The sequence below is a fragment of the Equus przewalskii genome, chromosome X, assembly GCF_037783145.1.
Source record: "Equus przewalskii isolate Varuska chromosome X, EquPr2, whole genome shotgun sequence".
Taxonomy (NCBI): Eukaryota; Metazoa; Chordata; class Mammalia; order Perissodactyla; family Equidae; genus Equus; species Equus przewalskii.
The window spans coordinates 86,061,906-86,081,127 of NC_091863.1; the positions used below are offsets into that span (position 1 = coordinate 86,061,906).

Consider the following 19,222-nt stretch of genomic DNA (forward strand, 5'->3'; position numbering starts at 1 on the left):
AAGAACTCCGTTTTCCAGACCTTTCCCCATGACCCTCCCAGGTCCTCTACAATGCCCCTTGGCTACCTGGGCGGCCTCTGTCGGTCACCAGTCCCCGCGGGGCCCAGGTGCCTTGGGGCCCGGTATTTTTATGCATCTCCTTTTGATTATTAACTAGGCTATCCTGGAGTGCCCGGAACATCACGAGCCAGAGAGAAAAGCCACACGGCAGTCGCAACTCTTCGGACACACCTTGTTTGCTCAGCCTCATTCGCGGAACTCCGGCCCCGGCAAGACAGCCGCCCCCTCCTGCGCCGGCGGAGCCCCCAGCCCGGCCCGCCCCGCGCGGCTCGCACGTTCCTCTCGCGGCCGCGGCCCCACGCTGGCACCGCTGCCTCGGGCGATCGCGGCCAGGCCCGCCCTCGCCACTCACCTAGCAGCTCCGCGATGGCACTGAAGGGTCGCGTGTGGCTGCTGGAGTTGCTCTGTAGGTAGCGGGGGCTCATCTGGGGGCGAGAGAAGGGCCCGTCCCGCGTGAGGCCTCGGCCCGCCGGGCCCTCCCCACGCGACCCCCGCAGCCCCGGGGCCCGCGCGCGTCCGCCCCCTCGGCCCCCGACCTACCGTGCTCAGGCGGATCCCGAAGGCCTGCGGGCCGCCGCCCGGCCGGGCCAGCGCACTCCCCGGCGCGCCCGGGCCCGCGGGGGCCCCTCGGTACAGGAGCATTTTTTTGGCCGCCACGATACTCGCTGGCCGCCGCCGGACTCCTCGGCCGGCCGTCCCGGACTGGCCCCGCTCCCTGCCACCCGCCGCGGCGGCCGCCGTCCGGCCGGCCTGCCCCGCTCCCACCGCAGCTGGCGGGGCGGGGCGCGCAGCCACCTGTCCCGGGCGGGAGGGGGAGGCCGGAGGAGGCGCGCGCGGCCCCGCCCTGGCAGCACCTCTCCCGACCCGCCGACTGCCGGCGGCCTCCCTCGGCCGTACGGAAATATGGCGACCTCCTGACAGCCGCTCCTCGCTCCCCGCCCCTCATTAATTCTTGGCGTTTGCCATAGGCCGGGCGGCCGGGCGGGAAAGCGCGGGGGAGGGGGCGGGGGCGGGGGCGGGGGCGGGGCGGGCGGGCGGGGAGGGATTTCTGGAACAGAGTCCCAGTTAGGCGGCATGACTAACGGGCAGGATAAGACAAGTCTTACAAGGTCTAAAAACTGCAGTTTTGCTATCTGGGAAGATAGCAGGATCGCGTGATGGGAAAGCATTCTAACGACTCTGGGTCAAATGCCTCCAGAAGCACCCAGAACTTTCTAGAAGGCAATTGGCAAATCCTCTCCAAAGCTTTGCCAGCGTGCAGGGAGGCTGTTTATAAAAGAAGAAATTGGAATGCACTTAAATACCCCAAAATAGGAGATTTGTTAAGTTATGGAGTATCCATAAAATGAAATACCACGCAGTTCTTAAACGCCATGTAAGTACATGAATATTTATTGATGTGGAAAATGTTCATGAGGGAATTAAGGAAACACGAGGTTACAACATTTTGTGTAACATGATACCTTTTTAAGTGGAAAAACAAGTACGTATATACATATGCATGTATTCACACACACACATACACACACAATAAGAAACACTTGAAATGACGTATTACAAGATGATGTCTCCAGGTCTGGAATTATGAATTTTTCCCTTTTTTTCTTATTTGTGTTCTCTAATTTTGTACAATTAAACATATACTTTTGATTATAGAAAAAAAGATTTTTAATTTTTAGAAAATATCACATTCCCTAGTATGAATGAACCGTAATTTATTTGACCATTCCCTTGTGATAATTCAGGTGGTTTTCAAATTTCTTTTTGACAATACAAAAAGTGCTGCCTCAGACATCCTCGTGGACAAACCATTAATTTCTGGTACTATTACCTCTACAGAATATTGCTGTATCTAACAGCATTTGTGTGATTTACTCTTAATTAATTTTTATAAGATGAAGGCCATTTACCCTCCCAGCAACAGTCATTTTTCTACATTCATAGCACTAGATGATTCTGATCTTTTAACTTTTTGCCAATCTTTTGAATAAAAAATAGCATCATTTTATTGTTTTAATTTGCATTTCCCCAACTAACAGTGAAGCTGAATATCTTCTCAAATGTTTATTGTACATTTGTATCTCCTCTTCTATAAATGCCTGTTTATATTATTTGAGCATCATTTTCCCCCAGTGGGTCCTTTGCATTTGTCTTTTTTTTTGGTATCTTTAAAAATCTTTTAAAATACACAAAAATATAGAGATTGATATAATGAATTCTCACACACATTACTCAGATTCAAAAATGATCAAGACTTTGCCATACCTGCTTTATATATTCTTTTCTTCTTTTTCATTTCTGTAAGCATTTTAGAGAAAATCTGAAACATCATGTCATTTTACCTTATATACTTCAGTGTCCTCTAAAAATATGGACACTTTCTCAAAAACATGATCACAATGCCACTTTCACCCTAAACAAAATTTATAACAATTCTTTGCTGTTCTCTAATACCCAGTCCATATTCTGATTTCCTCAAGTATCTCAAAAAATGACTTTTTACATTTGGTTTGTTTAAATCTAGGTCCAAACAAGATGCACACGCTGCACTTGGTTCTGTGTCTTAAATCTACTTTAATCTAAAACAGTCCCCCCTCCGTTTTTTCTTCATGTTGTTGAGTTGTTGAAGAAACCAAGGCACTTGTACTGTTGAATGCCCTACAGTCTCATTGGTCTGCTTCTTCATCTTGTCACTTAGCTTGTTCCTCTTGTTAGAGGATTAAGTGGAACTTGACTATAAAGCATAAGTTGGCTCCAAAGACTTCATTAGATTCTAGTACAAAGGTTGTTTTTAAGCAGGAACGCTCATAGATGGTGCTGCATGCTTCCTATTGCATCTTGCATCACATCAGGAGGTGCGTACTGTCCAACACTTAGTGACGTTCACATTGATCAGTGGGTTCAGGTGGAGGCAGCCTGAACGTTCCACTATAAGGTTGCCCATCAAGCCTTTACTTTATGGTTTCATCAATTGATATTCACTGTCTGAAAGAAATGTTTTATTGGAGTCGCAGAATGATAGTCTAATCCCATCCTTCCTTGTAATTTGTTAATTGGGTCCTTCTGCACAGAACTTACCCTCATCAGCTTTGACTACTTGTTTACTGTGAAATACAATGTGTACAGGAAGAACAGGATAAATGCTTAATTCTTTACTCTTAATTGACAATTCGTAAAGAGTTGGTGCCTGTGGTGGATACTATGATGTGTCAGCCCACCTCCCATTTCAAAAAAAGGACTTTTTGGCTGAGCTGCTGAGAGAACTGTTGGCAAACTGCCTTTAGCTGTTAGCCCCTTCAGGGATTGCCTCAGGTACAGAGAATTGCCTCACTCAAGGTCACAAAATTTTCTGAGGCAGCCCATAGTAACTGACCAAAGAAGGGGTATAAAGGCTTGACCATCTCAGCCCAACTTGGGACAATTCTGAAGAGTCGTTCTAACTCCAGATCTCTCTGTGACGTTGGCTGAGGTAGTTGTTGGGCCTGCAGTGCAGTTCAACGTGCCCCTCTGCCCACACCTGCTTCCTTCCATAGGTTTTAATCAGATAGACACCTCTTAATAAGCTTCCTGCATGGTACATGCTGTCCTGGAGTCTGCTATCTGGGGAACTCAAATTATGATACTTGAAACTGAAAGTTATCCAAGAAAGCTGGCACTTAGATGGGATTTGGGAGCTCGATCACTCACTGCCAGGTTGGCAGTGGGGATCACATCACAGCGGGTTAGGTAGAGCATGGATAACTCCCTGCCACAAGGTGGCAGTCCTATTATTGTTAGGACCTTCACCAGGTGGTGAATTGTGATGGTGTACTGGTAGAAGGGAACATATGATCTGGTGTGATGCATCCAGTGTTTGAGAAATACGGGAGGAGTTGTAGCTGTAAGACCAATAGAATCCAATGGTTATTGAGCCTGAAGAAGATTGAACTCCCAGTGCAGACAGGTTTGCTATGCCTAAATCGGGATGCTAGAAAAGAACAGGACTGTGACACATAGGTTAGGGATATCTCGATTGATGCCACCAAAATCTTGAATCCACAGATTTCCCCGAACCCTGTGAGCCTGCAGAATTAGCCTGACTTCCCCACTGATAGTGCCCCCAGCTCTTGCTTGGAGATGACGCAGAGCTTCTCTCCCACAAGACAATGTGTGTGCTGACTTCCCCTCCTTCCCCTCCCACTAGGCCTGTAACGGGGGTTAAGGCATAGAACGAACATGCTAGGCCTGATAAGGGAGGAAAATGACCATACCCCAAGAAGCTACAAGACCTAGCCAGCATGACCTGGAAGAGTTCAGAAATAATTGGATTCTAAGAGTGCTTGATCAAGGGAGCTAGACTATAAGGTTGGATAAAGGAGAGTTTATCAATGTAGGAACACTCTCTTGGAATATTCTACTGGAATATACTTGGATGTAACACCCTGACAAGGACCGCAAGAGACTGCAAACTCACTACTAGATAGATCCTAGAAGTATAAAAAAATGATGATCCATGCTAAGTGAGGTTGAATGCTGCCAGCTTTACTGTGCCAATAGTGGAGGAAGTGATGAAAAGATTCAGAAGTGAGAATACTGGAGTGGATATACAGTCATGCATCCCTTCACGATGGGGGATGGGGGTACATTCTGAGAAATTTGTTGTTAGGCAATTTCGTCATTGTATGAACATCATACAGGGTACTTACACAAACATAGATGGTATAGCCTACTACACACCTAGGCTATATGGTACTAATCTTGAAGGATCGCTGTCGTACATGTGGTTCATCATTGACCAAAATGTCATTATGTGGTGCATAACTGTACTGAAAAAGACTTGAAAACTCAAACAGAAAGGCACATGATACACCATTTACCAAGGCCCTAAGGAATGTTCTGGTGAGAGGGCCAGCAGCACCACTAAGAAATTCAGTGGTGGCTCTCCCTTGTAAGTTAGGCCTGACAGTGGGAAAGGCCATTACAGAATTAGGTTCACAGTAGCCATTGGGATTGTAGGGCTCTGAAAAGATAGATATCTTATGCGAAGTGTAACCATCAGAAGTCAGGAGGGTACAATTACAATGAGTGGCAAGTTTGGAGAAGAAGCCAGAAGAGCCTGAAGCACAGTTCTGGAAATGTAACTAGAACATGGCATTCCTAGAGGAAGAATAGATGGGCAGGGACCATAAATGTCCATTTTGGTAAATTTTAACCAGAACCCCTATGTCTGGATTGAGCATTCATAATCTTCCTTGCAAAGTGACACATTGCCATTTCTTCAATATTTTGAAAGCCTTGCTTGGCCCTCGCTCTTATTTGACTCAAGTCTTGGAAGTTCTGAAAATGCCATTGACTTCCTTCTTCTAAGGTGTGTGGTCCATCTGTCTCGCTTGCTTTGGAGCATCGTGAATGTGGCACTAAGTATTGGCGTGTTTACTACTTGGGGGATTTGGTGTTTAAACAAAAGCTTTGTGTCCTCCCAGGTAGTTGGCCTCCTGATTGGCAGCTGGGGTCAGAGGCCTCCTCTCAGCCCCTCACCAGCTCCCCGAGACAGACGGGTGGTCCCGAGGGGCCAAGGGAGCTGCTGAAAGGCTCGAGTTTGGCCTCCTTTGGGCTCTGCTGCTGCCGCACAGCAATAAACAAAGCGGCAAATGAATCCGAACAGATCCCATCCCTGTGGCTCCACAGGGCCCTAAAGCGGCCACAATGCGAGCTTGCACATACTTCACCACCAAACAGGGCTGCAGCAGCTGCTGGCACACGGTGAGGGAGGACTCCAGTGAACAGGGCGTGTCAGTGGGCACAGCATGGGCGCCAGTTGTGAAACCCTGGGTCTTGCTGCAAAATGAGGAGCAGAGAAGTGCTTCAGCCAGGTGTGGGGGCGCTCTGAGAATCCCTGGCCTGACTCCCTCTGTCTTAGGGCAAAGCTTTGGACCTCAAGGTCAGCCTTGCCCTGGTCCGGGGCGCTTAGGTCCAAACCCTGAGCCACCCACATGATCTTTTTTATTTCATCCTGGTCCAGGCTGAGTTCCCCTAGCCACTGTCCCAGGCAAGCGGAGGAGCCAGAGAGGCACCTGGCATTTCCTCCTGTGACAGATGGTTCTAATTTTTCACACACGCATGTACTTGTTACCACGCAGGGCGCTCCCGGGGGGATGAGGCAGGGTTCTCCCAGCATCTTTTGACCCAGTCTCTAAGGTCACTTGTCCCGAGCTCCTGGATGGGGGGCACTCTCAGGATCCACACCCACGGAGGGTGAAGAAAGCAGGACCGGGCAGAGGAGGAAGAGGAACTGCCATGCAGCCACAGCAAAGCCTCCTACGGGGAGCTCTGGAGCCAGCGTGGCCCTCGGAGTTGTCCTACACTGTGGTAAAGGGGCCAGGGCTTTAGCTTCTGCACTGACCCGTCACGGATGCAGGCTGCCACCTGGGATGGGTGCACGACCTTGGGCGCAGTGGCTCTCTTCAGCTAAGGGCCGTTCCTGGTGAGGGGCTCAGCTGTGCACTGTCGATCAGCAGCACTCCCTACAGCTGGGGAGCTGAGGGCTTCGGCGCTGAGGGTCGAGGCAGAGCTGGGCAGTGCCCCACAGCAAGCATCCTTTCAGCAACTCACTTCCCCTCTCTGCGCCACAGTTTTCTCACCTGTCAGATGAGTGACGACGGTGAGCTCCAGGATCCCTTCCAGCTCCAGGGCGCTATGACTCCAACAGCCCTTGCCCTCTGCTCTTACCACCACCTCCCTTTCTCTTAGGCTACACCTAATTTAACGTCCCACCCCTTCTTCACTTTTTGCAGCGACTCCTCATTGCCTGTGATGAAGTGCAAAGTCCTCAGGTGACTTTCAGGCCCCCCCACGATCTGGCCCTGGCCTATCCCTTCTGCCTCCTTACTCATTACTCTCTCTCCATGGCGAGCATTTTGTTTCTATCATGTTTTCCCTGAAAACACTCTCCCCTCCTTCCCTCTGCCCTTTCAGTAAGGGTGTGTCCTTTGTGCATTCATGAGCAGGGTAGAGTGGAAAGGGCTTTGGAGCCAGACCTGGGTTGAAATCCTGAGTCCAGCTTTTATCAGCTGTGTGACCTTAGGCAGGTCACTTAAGCTCTCTGAGGCTCAGTTTCCTCATCTGAAAGAATGGGGATGTTATTTTTTAATTGATGTCTTTTACGTATGGTTGTTACAAGAAGCAAATGAGGTGACATATGTAAAGGGCCTAGTGCAAAGCTCAACAGAGCTCAGTAAATGTTGGTTCTCTTCTCTCCTCCCTTTGTTGAAATAGCTGAATCTAAACATCATCATCCAATGATTAGTTTGAAATATACTTAGAATGAGTAAATGCTGTATAAAATTTGATGCTTTTCTCACTAATCCTTAACAAAAATCTAGTCGCTCAGAATTTTTAGTCTGGTGCCAAATAAATTCCCAGTGTCTGTCCAGGCTGCTCCCCGGTCTGCATCTTCAGTGGCCAGGCCTCTGCCTCAGTCATAAGAACAAAAGAAAACAGGAGCCTCTTTATTCCCTTGGCTGAGAGGCATCAGCCAGCATCAGCTGGGAACGTGTTAGAAACGCACCTTCTTAGCCACCACCACCCCAGACCTACTGACCACAAACTCTGGGGGAGGGACCGGCAATCTGTGTTTTACCAAGCCCTCCTGTCCCAGGGGACTTGGACGCATGCTCAGTTTGAGAATCACCAGTGCTCTGCAGCACGGGGCTCATCTTGGGCCGCTGGCTCCGGGGTGCATCGGTGCTTCAGTTCCTCCAGCACCCAGGAAGAGGGAGGCATGACAGCAGGAGTTAGATGACTCCAGAAGAGACCGGGCCTTTGACGGGAGGTGCCGGGTATAACCTGTGCTCCTAGGCAACTGTAGGAGCCCCAGGAGCGGGTTGCTGAGCCCTGCCCAAGGCCTAGCCTCACTGAGCTAGACCCTCCTCCAGGTCACATGGTGCTGTCCCTGCCTCTGGGCAGGTCCTCCCAGGACCAGAGACTCCTGACCATCAAGCCTGCTCAGCACAGCCCCTAAAGTGGTTCTCAAAGTGTGATTCCCAGACCAAAAGCATCATACCACCTGGGAACATGTTAAACAGGAAAGTTCTCAGGCCCCACCCCAGACCTCTAGGTGATTTTGATTCAGGTTCAAGTTTGAGAACCACTAGCCTCGACTTTGCATATTTGTTTAACTTGTTTTTTCCAACTTCTCCATTTTCTGGCTACTTATTCCTTACCAAACAGAAGACAAAAAGGAAGACAAAAACATATTGATGGAGAGGATATATAAAGCCCTGTTTCCCTATTAGAAAGAACTCCTTTTCCATTTTATGGTCTTTGGATTTATCTGTTCTGACCAATTGTTTCGAATAGGACCCACGGATGGTCCAACTTGGTTTACATTTAGTACTTATTTCTCCAATGGTTTATTGCTACTGGTAAAAGCTTTGGCACATGAAATAGAACATTTGGAATACAATACGAATAAGCATTTTGAGCGGAGGTTTTCTTTCATTACAGCCACTGACATGGTGTGTTTTACAGTTCTAATTTCAGTTCCAGTTGTGAAGACTTGGGGAAGGCAAACAGACTTCAGAAAATAAATAAAGTTAATAAAGGGCAAAGGTGGGGGATCTGACTCCCCAACTGTCAGATCAATTAGAAACATAAATAGATCTAGAGAGCTAAAGGAGTCAGGCAGCTTCATAGCAAGGGGAGCAGGCGAACACAGCGCTGGGGCATAATCAAGCTGTGGAGCCCTCATCGGGGAAGGAGGGGGCTGGGGGACAGCGGGGCTGGCTGAGGGCCTGGATAGGAGAGACCAGGGAAGGGAAGGAGCTCTGTGGGAGAAGCCCGGAGGGCATATCAGGGCCCAGGGCTCAGGCCTAAGGCCGGTGGCATGGCCTGCTGCAGGACTGCCCTTCCCAGCCAGATGGTGGCTCCATGAAAGGCTTGCTGGCAGAGGACTCACCTGGTACCTGCCAGTCCGAGGGAGATGGCAGGAACAAAGTGGTAAATGAGCCCCCTGGTCTCCTTCCCAGCGCCCTCACACCTCCCCGGGGCCCCAACCAGGCCTGCATGCAGCTCGGTCTCTTCCCATTAGAGGGAACACGGCCGCTCTCCTCCAGCTCAATGCCAGGCATAAGTTCTTCCTACAGAAAGCCACTCTCCTTTCTGGGCTTTGCTGGCTTTTGAATGAACTCTTTCTCCTTCCTTTTCTTCCTAGAGTCTTGTCAGGGGCCTAGTGGACCTGCCCCGGGACTGAGGCCTAGGTCAGCACAGTGCACGTGTGCTCCGTGATTGCCGTTTTCCCATCGTGACAAATCTGGGCAGCCCGCCTCCTGGCTCCTACCTGACAAGAATCCCTGAGCATCTCAGGAAGAAGGAGAAGCTCCAGCTCCCTGGAGGGACGGGAAGGGGAGACCTATGGCAGGCGCTGCAGACCAGGCAGGAGTGTGCCGTTAGCTCCCAAAAGCTGACTCTCCCTGGGAGAGCTCTGGGTGCCAGCTGGCCACGGAGCCAGTCTTCAGCTGCGAGTCAAGGAGATGTGTTCCCTGGGCTCAGAGGAAGAAGGCACCTATGCACAAAGGACTAGACGAGTAGCTTGTTAGCTCACTCAGGTGGGGCTAGTCCCAGGTGTGTGTGTGTTTTCGGGATGGGAGGTACTTAAATTGTATGATACATGGGTTATATGCATTTGTCAAAGTCATCAAATGGTACTCTTAAAATTTGTGCATTTCATTATATGAAAATTTTGCCAAAAATAAGAACTGTAAACAAACATCGATCTCTAATGATATGCCTGCTCAATTGTTTCAAGGGAAGTGTCCTCATGTCTGCAACTTACTTTGAAATATATCAAAAAATTAGGTGGTTTGATACGTGGATATAAGAATGGATAAATATGTGATAAAGCAAATATAATAAAATGTAAATTTTAGAATCTAGGTGTCTATATGAGTGTTAACTGTATCATACTTTCAACTTTTTGTAAGTTTAAATTTTTTTCCATAATGTAATAGTGGGGAAAATAATATTGCATTTGGCAGGGAGGCGTGGAAATTAGTGTCGTTCTTAAAAATCTAAGCATGTAGGGGTGTTAGACCCTGTCATATCTATATTTAATTCACCAATCTAGACCCCTGGAAAAAAAAACAGAGAGATCTTGGAAAATGACAGGCTATTGTAAACTCAACGAGGTAATGGTCCTAACTTTTGCCACTGTGCTAGATGTAGTATATTTGCTAGAGCAGATTAACCCAGCCTCAGGTACATGGTATGCTGCCATTAATTTGGGGAATGTATTCTTTTCTATACTATTCAGAAAAGAGGATCAGAAAATGTTCAGATTCATATGGGATAGACAAAAATATACATTTGTAATTTTGTTTTAGGACTATGTTAACTCTCTCCCCCGGTCATAATATAGTCTGAAGAGATCTAGATACCCTACAAAACATCACACTGATCCATTATACAAAAGAAATCATGCCAATCAAACTGGATGAGCAAAAATTGTGCATTGGTGGCCTTGGTGATATGCAATCGCTCAAACTTGGGAGATAAACCCTCTCATGATTCAGGGGCTTGGCACATCAATAAATTCTTAGTTGTCCATTGGTTAGGGGCACACTGAGTAATCCCATCCAAGGTAAAGGACAAATTATTGCACTTTGCACATCTCACCGCTAAGAAGGAAAGTGCGACATCTGTTGGGCCTCTTCTGGTTCTGGAGACAGCATATTCCTCATCTGGGAATACTGCTATGACCTATATGCTGAATGATGTGAAGACTGCCAACTTTGAGTGGAGCACGAGGCAGGAAGTGCTCTGCAGCAGATCTGCACTACAGTGCAAGCAGCCCTGGGCCATATGACCAGAGTACTCTAAGGTATAAAAGGTAGTAATAGTGGGAAAAGATGCTATGTGGAGTTTATGGCAAATCCCATGGGATAATCACAATGCAGACCCCTGGGGTTTCAGAGCATGGGCATGTCATCTTCAGAAGAGAAAATTATATGCCTTTGAAAAACAACTCGCAGCGTGCTACTGGGTCCTGGCAGAAATGAAGCAAGCTAATCATGGGACACCAGGTAAGTATATGGCCACAACTGCTCATCATGAAATGGGTTCCGTCAGATCCACCAAATCCTAAAGTCAAATGGATTTAACAATAAGCTCTCAATAAGAAAGTGATAAATCCAGCACAAATAGGACCAGAGAAGCAAGTAGCTATATGAGCAGGTAGTCCAGACTCCCATGCCATCCACCACTGTTTCATCAGCATCTCTTCGTATGCTCACACTTATGGTATATAAGAGCATCCCTTGTGCCCAGTTGACAAAGAAGGAAAAAGCCTGAGCTTTTTTCATGGATGGACTGCCATGGTGCATGTGTATAAGCTGAAAATGAATGACAGCTGCACTACAGCCCCACTCATGACGGCCTTGAAAGAAAGTGATGAGGGACAGCTCTGAAGGGCCATTCTAATTGAGGCCATCTTTGGGCTTGCATCACAGCTCTGCTTCTCCCCCTGCTCACTCCTGCTTCCTTCCTCTTCCTTCCGTAGGTGTTGATCCAAAGGTTACTTAATTAACATGCTGCTTACTGACACCATCTCGGAGTCAAATTCTTAACACAACAGTGCCTTTTTTTTTTAAACTTCTTTACTTTTTTTTACTTTTTATTTTTTTACTTCTTAAGTTGTAAGACCTCTTTGTATATTAGGGATATCAACCTTCTGTTATATGTGTTGCAGACATTTTCTTCTAGCCTGTCTTTTGCCTTTTAACTTTGCTTATGGTGTCTTTTGCAAAACAAACAATTTGGATTTTTTTTGTGATTTAATCTGTTAATCTTTCCCTACACCTACCAAAAGATAATGACTGATGTATAGGCATTAACCTGAAAGGATAACGATGGTATATTGTTAAGAGATAAAAGTAAGTTGCAGAATAATATATAGAGCAGCATTTATCCGACTCTTCTGATTATAGGGCTCACTAAATTTCTTCTCTGAGAGCTCAGATTCAATAAGCCTAGGGTGAGGCTCAGGAATCTGTATTTTTAAAACAAACTCTCGAGGAGATCCTATGATCAGATTCATTAGGGTGTAAAATATCACTCATTTTTGTAAAGAAAATAAGGGGAGAAGGAAGTCTCTATCTGTGTATGTGTGTGTGTACATACTATATGAGCATAGAAAAAAGTGTGTAAGGATACACATCAGATTAACATTGGTTTTTCCAAATGGATGGAACCAAAAGAAATGAGATTTTGTCTTTCTTTATATACATTTGTTATTCTTATTATAATGGGCATGAATTACTTATAACATTTAAAGAAATCCAATAAATGTGAAAGCCATTTTGAAATTGCCTTTTTTTTTCTTTTATGAGAATAAGATGAAGAAGAAAAAGTAGCATTCAGAGGAGTTGTCTTAATTCTTGGCTAAGCCTTTCCTGCAAGCTCCACCACAGCATCGGGAATTTCCCGCCTATTAGGACAGCTAAACCTGGCCAGTGTCAGATGAGATTTACACCTATGTGATTATGAAATAGTTAACAGAGTTTCTATGTTGTTAAAATTTTGATTCACACCAAAAATAGTTTATACAGGTTGTGTAACAGCTGCTGTTGCAATTATGCCTAATGGAAGGTTTTGATTCACACCAAAAACACTTACATGTGTTTTGAGTGGCTAAAACTTCTGGTTTCCTAGGAACTAACTATACAAGTCTTCCCTGGGGACTCTGAAATCATCCTTCTTACTTTTGCCTGGTTCACTGCCTTGGAAACATTCAAAACAGATTTCTGATCTGCTTCTAGGCATTGCGCTTTTGAGATTTGCTTGTCCCTTTTATTTAGAAAAAATGTTTTTCTGATTATACAAGTAATTACATGCTGACTGTAGAAAATTTGAAAAAGACAGAAAAATAGAAAAAGAAACAAGAAGAATCACTCATAACCCTATCACTCAGAGGCAACCACCATTAACCTTTTGGCACATTACCTTCCAATTTTGTTTCCATGCACTCTTTACATAGTTAAGCTCATCCTGAGCATATAATTTCATATGCTGCTTTTATCATGTAATGCAACAAAATAAGCAACTTCCAACAAACCGTGCTATTATAAGATTCCATTTATATAGATGTACTCTGATTTACTTTACTATTCCCCTTTTATTCAACATTTACATTGTTTTTAATATTTTGCTATTTAAAGTAACATTGAAGTTGGTATCTTTAGGAATAAAGCCATCTGAATTTGAAACCATTGCCCATTTCCATTGCTGCTCATGGTGTTGCCTAACAGCTGTACTCCAGTAAGATACTTAGAACTTTTCACCTAGTAATCATCACAGTGAATTCCAGGATACCTTAAGCCTACCAACTAAGAGGCAGCTTTCCTGATAATAGGGGACAAGGAAATAAATGAAATCATAGTTCCAATGACAGAAAAGACATATGTGTTACCTTAAAACCCAAACATCCTGAAACTCCCAGGACAGCAACAACAATGGAATTCTTTATATTTAGCCAAAACTCCTGTGTATCTATTTCTGCATTGTGCTTTGTTCTTAGGTGAAATGTTTAGTCAAAAAACTTTCCCATTCTGTTTGTTCTGGCAGAACTCTTTCAAAGGGAGAAGGGCGAAAAGACACCTTGTCCAGTTGAACTGTGTGTTGCCAGCTGAGCTAATGCCATAAAAGAGATCTCACTAAAACTGGAATACTTTTTTAAAAATCATGCTGGCAGTTTAATTAGGGCTAAGGACCCATGAGGTCTGGAAGGACATATATTTTCTCATTCTAATTGCACACCCCTTCAAACCTTTCTCAAATATAAGATCATAGTTGCTTTAAAATATTCCAGAAAAAAGTGTGGCTGTGTGAAAAAATGGACGAAACAAGATTAGTAAAATGTTAATAACTGTTGAAACCAGATGATGGGTATGGACTATATGATTCTCTCTGCTCTTGGGTATGTTTCACAATTTTCCATAGTAAAGAGAGAGAGAAAGAGAACACTAAATGGCATCCAACAATTAAAAGTAAAAAACAAAACAAAAAGCCATAAGACCTCCATGCAAAAGGTAACATTTGATCTTGTTTAGGCTCCAGTTTTCTCACCTGTAACTCACTTTCTAAAATAGCGAGGAAACTACACAAGCAGTTTTAAGGGACAAGTTCAATTATGTAGTTTCTCGCCTATAATAATGTAGCTATTTGCGACAAACAGGAATCCTATTGGTCCCTATATAATTGAGGAATTGATATTGCATTGGCTTAGAAACTGTACTTTGATTAATTGCTACTGCCTTTCACACTTTGCAGAAGGAAAAGGTAGATAAATGTGACTGACTTTACAATTTTTCAGAGGCCACTCAGCCTCCTTACCATTTACTGCACACGCAAAGCAGATGTTTCAGCAGCATGGACAAAGCATGGACTTTGAGTTGTCCGTGACACACGGCCTACTTTTAATGCTGGCTCTCTCAGCAGAACCAGTTATTCCACCGAGTTTGTCCAAGTCGCTATGCCAGCATCCGGCATGTGATATTATGATATATTTCTCTACTGGTCTTTCTTCCCCTCTAGAATGCCAGTTATTTCAAAGTCAAGACTGTGTCTTATTAAGTCTCTGTCTTCATAGTGTCTGGTACAGTCCCTGGAAATGGGCAGGGAGCATAAATGTATGATAAATGAACAAAGGAACAAATATACAAAATTACTGGAACTGGAATATGCAGATGGAGAGTTAAGATCTGGCTTATATTTATTAGTTGTTATAGTCGTAAGAAAGTTCCTTAACCTATGTGAGTTTCAGCTGCAAAGTGAGAATGACAAAGCCAAGCTTTTCTACTTTATAGTGTTATTGCAAGACTCAAAATCAGCTTAAAGTAGTGCATATAAAAGTATTTTGGAAATCAAAAGGAGGGAAGGCCACCTGTGTTGTGTTGAGGAGGGAGGCAGCATAGGATGGTGTTTATAGCTCCTATGATTGGGTTACTGTAAGAATAAAATGAGGTGATATATGTAAAATACTTGGCAAGATATCTGGGACAAAGTAACCTTTCCAGAAATGGAAACAGGGAAGAATATTTTCTTGTATGTGAAAAGGTCCATGCAGCTGAGGATAGTGGGACTATATGGGAACTGGAAAAATGGACCAGAGGTCCTTTAAAATGACCACTTGACCTCTCTGATGCTATGGAGAGCAACTTGGACTCCTCCACCATGTCTAAATAACATCAAACCCACACATATTCTCTATGACTGGCTGATGCCCTCACTGTGCCTGAAAGTGGCTCCTCCATGTGTGTATATATGTGTGTGTGTGTGTGTATGTATGTTTGTGTATGTATCTGTGTATATATGCGTGTGTTTGTAGGAATGTATGTGTGCTGTGCCTGAAGATGGCCCAAATGAAGTGGATGTGTCTCTGTGTTGGTCTGTGTATGTATTTGTTGTGTCTATACAAGCATGCATGTGCATGTATATACACATGCTATTCATGTGTGTTAGTATTTGTGTATATGTGTGAATGGTGCGCATTTGTATATGTCAATGTATATATTTGTGTATGCATGTGTATCTTTTTTTTTTTCTGTTTTATCTCCCCAGGCCCCCCTGTACACAGTTGTATATCTTAGTTGCAGGTCCTTCTAGTTGTGGGATGTGGCACACTACCTCAACGTGGCCTGACGAGCGGTGCCATGTCCGCGCCCAGGATTCGAACCCTGGGCCGCCGCAGCAGAGCGCGTGAACTTAACCACTCGGCCACAGAGCCGGCCTCGTGTACGTGTATCTTGATCAGAGCTGGTCACCTCGGCTGATCTGAGTGGAAGGGTGAGCAGAGGCTGCAGGCTCTACCAGGTCCCAGGCTGGACTAGACTGCAGCCCTGTCAGCAGGGCTGTGGGGTAGGCGGTGAGGCATTGGCATGGAAGCTAGGTGAGGATCCTCAGAGTGGCAGGCGGGCCTAGCTGAGGTAGTGTTGAGTGTGAGACAGGACCAAGAACAAGACATTTGGAGGTCAGGAGCTGCGGACAGAAGGGGAAATTATAGGCTGGTGAGCAGCTAGTGTGCAGAAACAGGTCTTGCCCTGGGGCCTTCCACTGATAGATGTGGAGAGAAGGGGAGAAACAGCAGAGTGACAAGGTCACAGAGGGATCAAGAGTCATATCTGCAGCACTTCTCAATTTCCACAGAGCTCTGTCACAGAGTGGCACCCTGGGAACTGGAACCCAATGCTAACGAAACTGGATTTGACACTCTGAAGGCTCAAACCACATTTCGCTTCAGTGGGATGCATGCAGAGGTGTAAAGTCGCCCTCTCTGGAAAACAAATTCAACCTGAGGATAATTGTAGCTTCAATAACTATACATTTGAGCAACCCAATTAGCCCTTCCCCTAAATTCATCAGTGGATGATCTCACTGTGCTCACTTTATTTCAGAGACCTGAAAACCTTGCTTAAAAGCTGGAAACCTCATTGCACTTTCAAGTCAGAGATTTCTGCCTTCCTCACTTTAGATTATACATGATATTCAAGAGAAAAAGTGGCAAAAATATCAAGGAACATTAAGTGACCTGAACAATCTTACACTTGGATTTTCTTATTGTTTAACTTTAGTAAGAAGGTGAGAAAAGTTGGTGGTGGTAAGTGGCCCTTTAAAAAAAGATTTTTAAAAAATGTCCATAATCTCACCTTTCAGATAATTCACATTGGAAAAAAGAAAGTCATTTATATACAAGGTTAGAAAATCAAACAGAGGAAGGTAGGTTATGATAATTGAAAGCCTTCCATTCTCCTTCCACCAGACTGCTTCCTGAGAATAACTACTTTTTATCAGTTTCTTATAGTTCATCCCAGGAAAAAGGTACCTATTTCACTCAGCTCCTCAGCAGCATTTGTCTTATAGCTGACCCCGCCTTGGCTTATAGCTGATCATTCCCTCCTCCTTAAAACATTTATTCACTTTGCTTCCAGGTCCGCATCCCACCCCTGGTTCTCTTCCTGCCTCTTGGGAAGCACCTTCTTAGTCTCTTTTCTGGTTCTTTCATCTTTCCCACACATCCTTGCCTAAAACAAACTTGATGATATTCTGTTTCCTCATCACCTGGGAATAGCAAATGGAAATACAGCTATGTCCAGCTCTAACAAAGACATTTGGGTTCTGGGTCCAAAGTTGCACAATCTATGTGTACATTGTTTCCAAAGATGACCACAACAACCCTTCTAATTCTGCAGGCCTATTTGCAATGTGACTTTGCTGCTTCTCCCATCAAGCAAGAGTCTATTGTCCTTGAATCTGAGCTGGCCCCATGACTGGCCTTGACAAACAGAATGAAGCAGAAGTGATGTGCAATTTCTAAGACGAGGCCTGAAGAGACTTTAGTAGCTTCCGTTTTTTCCTTTTGGGGAGCTATCCTACTGGAAAGAGAAGCTACATGGAGGAGAACCAAGACACGCCACCGGAATCAGAACCAAGATCCCAGACGTAGTAGGGCCATCTTGGGTCCCTCAGCCTCAATTGAGCTGCCCCAGCTGATACCATGTAGAGTTGAGGCAGCCTCCTGAGCCCTGCCTGAATTTCTGAGCCTCGACATGGTGAACACATAAATGGTTATTTTGTCACTACATTTTGGGTTTGTTTGTTATGTAGCAATTAATAACTGAAAGGATAGTGCAAAGAATCCATATTCAACCATCTGAACATTAGTCTGACTCCTCCAACCATTTTATCACAGCTGACCAGATGAGCTCTGACAAAAGGAGGAATCATTAGTTCTGTTAGTGCCGACATCAGCTAAAAAGAATTACATTTCTGTCCATCTCTACTCTTCAAAGTAATCAAAGACAAGTTCTTAAAAATTAAAGATCTCAAAAATACTTTTTGATGAGTTCATTGTATTCTGTTTAATTCAAGTTAGAGGTAAATGTAGCACATTAACCATGGCCAGGGGCTGTGCTGGGCATATTACAGGGCCCAGTTCATCTAACCCCACGAGTAACTTTAAATAATTAATGTTATTCTCATTTTACAGATGAGAAAACTGAGACTCAGTTTAACTAAGTTCTGCTCAACCTCACAAACACCTGGAAAAAGGTGGAGGAGAGAATTATATTCAAGTTTTATGACTCCAGACATTCCACAGTCTCAACCAGCCTGCATATTACTTCCCATTCATTAAGAAGGTGACTGATCTTGGTCCCTAAGGTGTTAATACTGTGCTAGAGTAAAAGGAGGGTCAGGGTGGAGGGAAGGGAAGGGTCATAGCAGCTTCACTTCGCCCCCTCCCCACCATTGTTCTCACTTCACACTCCCATACCAGATGCCAGATGGAAAATTCTCTCTCTCACCTTCTGAATACAAACCAAAACCCATAATTACATTGGCCCCAGGAAACTGTCAATCTACTAGCTCTGTAATCAGTCATATAGAATTCAAGTGCTTATGTACACAACAGACATGTACAAGAATATTCATGGTAGCACTGTCTACAACCATCAAAAACTGGAAACAGCTAGAATGTCCACCAACATTAGGATGGACAAATTGTGATATATTCATACAGTGATATATTATACAATCATAAAAGTGAACCAACTACAGCTGTTTGCAAAGACATGAATGAACCTCACAAACAATGTGAAATGAAAGAAGATAGTCACAAAATAATACATACAGACAATTACAAGTATATAAAGTTCAAACATCTGTAAATCAAAACTGCACTGTTTAGGGATGCCTATATGGATGATAAACCCATAAAGCAAAGCAAAGAAATGATATCACAATGGTCAGGATAGAGGTTACCTCTAGGATGGGTGGAGGAATGTCATCAGTGAGGGGGCTGGGGGTTGGGGAGTGAGGAGGTGGGGGTTAGCAAGGTGTTCTATTTCTTCTCCAGGGTGGTCCTTCCAGGGTGATAGCTTTATAAATATTCCTTTAACTGGCAGTTCTCTTTGAATGCTTCTCTTTTCTTAATGAAATGGAAAGCAAGGTCACCAGCTGGGACTGAAGATGGGGGAGGAGGCATAGCAGATTTGATGAGGAGGATGATGGTAAGAAAGAAACAGAGATGTTGGAGAATGAACAGAATAAGGAAATATAGTATTATTTTTCTATTCTTTTAAGAAAGCTTTTCAATTTCTCCTGATTTATTATGCTTTTTCTCTCATATGTAATG

General features: G+C 44.7%; 1 protein-coding gene across 3 annotated transcripts in view; it reads right to left on the bottom strand.

Moving 5' to 3' along the window:
- MORC4 (MORC family CW-type zinc finger 4) overlaps positions 1 to 992 on the bottom strand; it is a 48,545-nt gene extending 47,553 nt beyond the window's left edge. For all 3 annotated transcript variants that reach the window (XM_070605157.1, XM_070605156.1, XM_070605158.1), the window contains exons 1-2: positions 601 to 992; positions 413 to 485 (exon numbers count right to left, since the gene is read on the bottom strand). In XM_070605157.1, the coding sequence (XP_070461258.1) occupies positions 413 to 485; positions 601 to 702 (175 nt within the window). In that variant the 5' untranslated portion in view covers positions 703 to 992. The remainder of the gene's footprint in view (positions 1 to 412; positions 486 to 600) is intronic.
- Positions 993 to 19,222: the final 18,230 nt, after the last annotated feature.